Below are 6000 nucleotides of genomic sequence, written 5' to 3'. Positions count from 1 at the left end.
CATAAGTTTATAGCCCCACAGAAACTATCTGTATGGTTTCTAAGGCAACCCCAGTGCCTTATAAATTTCTCAATATAGGATTTCACTGGTGGCACAGTGGGTTAAGGATCTGGCTTGTCACTGCTGGGGCTCAGGCTGCAGCTGTGGTGTGGGTTCAATCCCTGGCTCAGGAACTTCCACATGCCATGGGCATGGCCAAATAAAATAAAAATACCTAGTCTTTCTGTGAGTTTGGATAAAGTACTTTTTAAATTCTCAACATTAAAGCTTGATATAAAAATTTCTCAATCATATGCCTTTGTGCCACAACGCAGGGCTAAAGCGTGCCTGGGTACTAAAGTCCAAGGCAGTCATTCAAGCCTTTGAACCCAGCCTCCACTCTGTCTACCCTTTGCTCTGGCCATCTTACCTAGTCTCAGGATTTGGGCCATCATCTTTAATCAGATAACTTCCAGATTTACCTCTCTATCTCTGTTCCAAGAATTTCCAGCCCCAGGTTTTTCACTTTTGCTGAGTATCTCCTTCCACTTTCTTCTGCATCAGTATTCCAACAGAGGGGTGTCCTCACCACCATCCTCACTCTGCTCCTTATCTACTGCTGCCAGGCTCACCGTCCCAACATTCCACTTTATCACTGTCATCCTCAAAACCTGTATTGATTCCTCATTGCTTACACAGTAGAGTGTGGCCATTTCACCACGGCATTCATAGTCAGGGTTCTGCCTTATTTACTCTATGTCCTATACACTACTCCATGGTTTTTCAACTTTTTTATTATTATTATTATTGTCCCACCCAATGGAGCTTTTAATTTTTTTTCTCCTTAATTGTCCTTCTCATGAAATCTTAATGCCATAGATATACTGTATATCTGTTCATGTGCTGTGTGTATGTCTGTACTGTACATTCAAAAAGTAAGTTGTTTACCCTCCAAGAACCAATGTTTGTTCCACAAGGGACAATATTGCCCCTGTTTACAATGCATACTCCAGCCAAAACACGTCAGCTATCAATCCCTGAATATGCCCCTGTAGTTTCCAGCCTCCAAGTTTTTACTTCCTTTGGCCATTAGTCAGACAATTTAAGGGATTGTGAGAAGATTCCTAGAGTGCACTTCTGCTATCCGGGGCACTGTTCCCCTTGCTGACAACTGACTCAAACATCTCCTCCACTGTTCTCCATGTCTTCCTATTGAAATCTGACCCTGAATATTGCAACTCAAACACCATTTCCTCTCCCTGAACCATCCAGCGGCTCCTATTATGCTCTTTTTTGTTGTGTAGTCATTTTTCTATTTGAGTTATCTCCTCCACTGTATTATAAACTAAAGACAAGGACTATCTTCTTCCGTGTACAAAGCTTTCATGGAGTAAGCACCATTATACGTCAATTCACTGCTATGCTGGGCACAAGATAAGAGCCTAGCAGTGCCCACCTTAAAAAGTTCCATAGGTACGCTGAATAAATGACAACACTAAAGAGTAGAAAAAATGGACATCATATTCAAGACATACTCCTAAACCATCATTACCACAGAGATTATTTATGAAGAATTCTGTGCAACATAGGTGAACTAAAGTGATTCCTGCTTCACAGAAATAACAAATAGACACCCATGGAAAGTTATCTGAATGGCTACCTGCCTAGACATGTCTTAAGTTACAATGATCAAAGTGAGCTGAGGATCCAAAGGTCAAAACATAAATAGCTAGTTTGCATGTTTTTGTTACAGATGCAAAATCTTCATTGGGTTTATTTGTCCTGAAAAGAGATGATACATTTTGAATGTTATAAGAAGTGAATTAAAGTTATGGAGCAAGAAACTTGATCTGACCTAAGTTATTTTTGCCTGTGAAGTAAACCCAAAAGCAACAAAATGTTTTCTGAAAAAGACTTGATGATTTTTAAATGTATATATATGAATAGAGTTAGAAATTTCCATCATACCTTGGAATAATACTTTCTAGGGAAAGCTATTTCTGAGGTTTTATAGGATTACCTTTTCCTTTGGTTAGAGGATTAAATGTTTAAAAGTGGCACTTCTCTGAAAGTTTATCAAGAAGATTATCAAGGAGTTTCCCCATGGCTCAGCAGGTTAAGGATCTGGAGTTGTCACTGCTATGGCTCTGGTTACTGCTGTGGTATGGATTCAGTCCCTGGCCCAGAAATTCTGTATGCCGCAGGTGCTGGCAAAAAAATTAATTATATAGAAATTTGTTAAAAAGATTATCGAATCTTAGAGAAAACTACAAAGAGGTGCTTTTTACCACCATTGGGGGTATCTTCTCCTAATATATCCTAAATGGTTTTGTGTTTGATTTTTTTCTAAAGCCTGAGAATGACTTCTGTGGAACAATGGGTTGAGGGTATCTGAGGGATGGAAGACTGGCAAAAAATTCATTTCCAAGTATACACTAAATTCAGCCTTGGGACCAGGTCCACGCACAGCTGGCTCTGTAATGAGTTCAGCCCTTCTGGGTCCTTCTCTGGATCTTTCTAAAAGCATAACCCTTTGGCTAGTTCTAAAGCGCCTAAGGGCAATTCTACTTCCTATGAGCTTTTTATTGAAAAGGAGGATTAGTCTTGAAACTTCTTTTCACTGCTACTAGTCAAGCTAAAGTGTTGGGAGCAATAGCCAAAACATATACGCTGGAACCAACACTTAAGCCTCGGCCTCACTTAGAGGCACAATTACCTAGGATTGTTAGTTTAACAGGTTGATACGGAATGGGGGAGGGGAAGGGAGGAACGTGGAAGGACCCGCCCCTCAGGATTGGGATTGGCTCCTTTTCTCCCTTCAGCCGTTCATTTTGCATCTTGGTTGGATGGGTTGAAAGAAATATGTCACTAAGGTGTTGTCAAAATAAGCCCGGTAGGTGTGGGCTGTTCCCTAAGTTTATGATTTTAGATTTTCAAAGGGGCGGACTTATCGCTGGCTATGGGACTAAGTTCCTGAAACTGGTTTTCTATAGCTTGAAAAATGTCATTGTAACAGGAGGCGACAAGAAGCCTAAGTGTAATGCACACACAGTAGAGAAAATGACGAAAGTTCCTCGGGGGTTTGATTTCAGTTTCTTAAATGATGAAGAAGCCAGGAAGATCCTTGAGGTGCTGGAAAGAAACGAGGAGCTACAGAGGGCAGAAAAGGCCAGAATCAGGTACAGAACTAATTCCTTTTTCCTCCGGTTCTGGTCCAAGTGGGGGGCGTCCGCGCGTTCCCCAAGCGGGGCGAGCGCGGAGTGAGGCGCCCAGCTTTGGTGGCGCACCTGCCGGAGCTCGGGGACACGCAGCATCCATCTGGAGCGCAGCAGGGCAGGGGGAAACTGGTCAAGAATCTCTTGACGACGTCGGCAGGCCGGAGGGTGCTCCTTCCAGACGCCGCCGCCCGGGCAGGCTCGCCTACAAGCCCTAGTCCCGCAGCGCGGGCGCGTCTCGCCCCAGCCGCGCAGGCGCGGCCCTTAGCGCATTTCTCTCCGAGTTTGTCCAGCGCCGCTGCCCCGGAAGCACCGGCGGCGCTTGGCCGCAGGCGGTCCAGGCTGGGTCGCGGGTCCCTCAGGCGTCTCCCTGGCCGTCGCCTGGCACGGGCCAGACGGGCCCGAGAAATGGGGCAGGGAGCGCAGTCCTGGCCTGCGCGCACGCACGTGCTTGCAGAGGTCCCCGGGTCGTCCACTCTCGCCCGAAAACACTCTCCCTCTGCCCCGAGAGACTCCTCTCCCCACTTCACGCCCGCAGTCAGCGAGGCCCGAGAGAGGTGGAGGCTGAGTGTTTTGCAGCCCAAGGCCTGGAGCTCGAGGAACTTGCCAAATTGTGTGCAGCGAACCTGGCTGTTACTGGGACGCGTGGGGTGGCTAGAATGGTTGGGTTCTCTCGCTTGTGGAGCTGTGGGGAAGAAGTTGCTATGGAATTTAACCCTTGACCTTACTCTGCAGTGTCGTAGGTGAGGGACTGGTTACTAGGGAACGAAATCCAGAGATTAATTGCCTGAGATGTAAATTAACCAGTTTTTTGTTTTGTTTTGTTTTGCTGGGAAACTATGGGAAGAGTCCTAGAATGAATTAAAGACTTCCTCACGAATCCTGTAATAAACTCACCCAAGGCCTTCTCCAGTGGGCCGTGGAAGAAAATTTGGGGCATCATTCTCAGACCACAAATGTGGCGTTGATTGGAATTTAGAAAGCTGTCTTGTTGTGAACAACTTTTTGGTGACATAAGTCGTAGTTTCCATTTACTTCCAGGCATCCAGCTACCCACCCCCCATCCCCACCCCGCCCAGCACCCCAGGAAAAAAACCTCCAAAGATACTCTTCATACAGGGGACCTTTTGTTGGTTTTGTAGAAGCAGTTAGAATAGATAGGGCCCAAAGCCCTATCTTTACTCTCCCAACCTAGATACAGCTCTTGTGGGAGGAAATGAATATTTGCAGTTTGAGGATGTGTATTTCCCACCATCTCATACTACCTTTAGGAAAATAGGCTCCATCATTTCTTCAAATAGTGCAAAAGTGTGCCCTGTATGTGCACATATGTCCACACCCACACACATCCAGGTGCATGTATCCGCACGTATGCACGTGCAGTGTACACAGACACACCCAGCCTTGGGAAGGAGAGTTTTGGAATTGCTTGCTGTTGTCTTCAACACATACTCCAGACTAAGAAACTGTGGTTGCTCTCAGTGTGTGTTCTTGGGAATGTTTCTTGCCTCTGGAGAAGATGGGGCTTCTTAAAAGCATCCAGTATATTTTGAGTGCAATCTTTGAGAGAATTGGGAAATAATAGGCGGGAAGCTTCTATTTATGATGTTATCAAAATCCTATGAACTGCTCATGAACTATAGTTCTTAGAAATAGTAATATCATTTATTTTAAAATCCATTCAAAGGAATTTTGACTTTTTACATTTGACTCGATGCTTGCCTTGTGTTTTCTCTGTAGCACCTCATGGTGGCCAAGAGTTGACTTTAGGGGAACTGGAAGTACATTTAGGTGGCAGAGTCCATTGGGTTAGGCCTTAGAAGGAAAGCCCGCTGCATTTTATGATTTCATGACTCTTCCCATCCTAACTGGAGCATCAACAGAAAAAGCAATGATGCTAAGACAAAGTCAATACTGTTAACTATTAAATTAAATGAAAGTAATTACCCAACAATCTCAAAAATGTCACTATTAAAATACAAAAATAATTTAAGGAAAGCCAACACTTGAGCCAAGCCCTCAAGGCAGTTATTTCTAGTACTTTATTTCCCTCTGATTGATTCCGGGTCCTACTATCAAACACCCTTGCTGGACAGCAATCTCTGTGGGACTGCTCCACGCACCACCCTACCTGCATCGGTTCTAGTGGCAGATGCTGGAATGCAGAAAAGTCCTGAGATGACATGTTGGCTTGGCTCTTCTGCTCATTTTGGTCATCATATTTTCCTAATTGAAAGTCAGGACACATGACTTACAAATCAAAAGTATTGTTTGGGAGAAAGTACGACACACCGAGAGACTCTCAGAGGCCTTTTTACTATATTGGGAAACAGTCTCCAGATCTCTTGGCTAGGACAGTAGGAAAGGGACTAAATGCAGAAGCTTGGAAGTTTTGCTGGTTGGGGCCTATCTGTGATAGGCTTGAGCTGTCTATGAGACAATTAAGAAGTATCCTACATTTAATGGAGTTCCCGTCGTGGCACAGTGGTTAACGAATCCGACTAGGAACCATGAGGTTGCGGGTTCGGTCCCTGCCCTTGCTCAGTGTGTTAACGATCCGGCGTTGCCGTGAGCTGTGGTGTAGGTTGCAGACGCGGCTCGATCCCAAGTTGCTGTGGCTCTGGCGTAGGCCGGTGGCTACAGCTCCGATTCAACCCCTAGCCTGGGAACCTCCATATGCCGCGGGAGCAGCCCAAGAAATAGCAACAACAACAACAAAAGACAAAAAGACCAAAAAAAAAAAAAAAAAAAAGAAGTATCCTACAGTTAAAATTATAGAACTGCAGGGAGCTCCCATTGTGGCTTG

General features: G+C 44.9%; 1 protein-coding gene across 3 annotated transcripts in view; it reads left to right on the top strand.

The window, feature by feature from the left end:
- Positions 2812–6000, top strand: part of LOC100512977 (KDEL motif-containing protein 2) — a 114849-nt gene continuing 111660 nt past the window's right edge. For 2 of the 3 annotated variants that reach the window (XM_013979360.2, XM_013979359.2), the window contains exon 1: positions 2812–3158. In XM_013979360.2, coding sequence (XP_013834814.1) covers positions 2842–3158 — 317 coding nt within the window. In that variant the 5' untranslated portion in view covers positions 2812–2841. The remainder of the gene's footprint in view (positions 3159–6000) is intronic. The other variant, XM_021062749.1, reaches the window with a different exon arrangement.

The sequence above is a fragment of the Sus scrofa genome, chromosome 9, assembly GCF_000003025.6.
Source record: "Sus scrofa isolate TJ Tabasco breed Duroc chromosome 9, Sscrofa11.1, whole genome shotgun sequence".
NCBI lineage: Eukaryota > Metazoa > Chordata > Mammalia > Artiodactyla > Suidae > Sus > Sus scrofa.
This window is presented reverse-complemented; position numbering and strand designations above follow the sequence as displayed.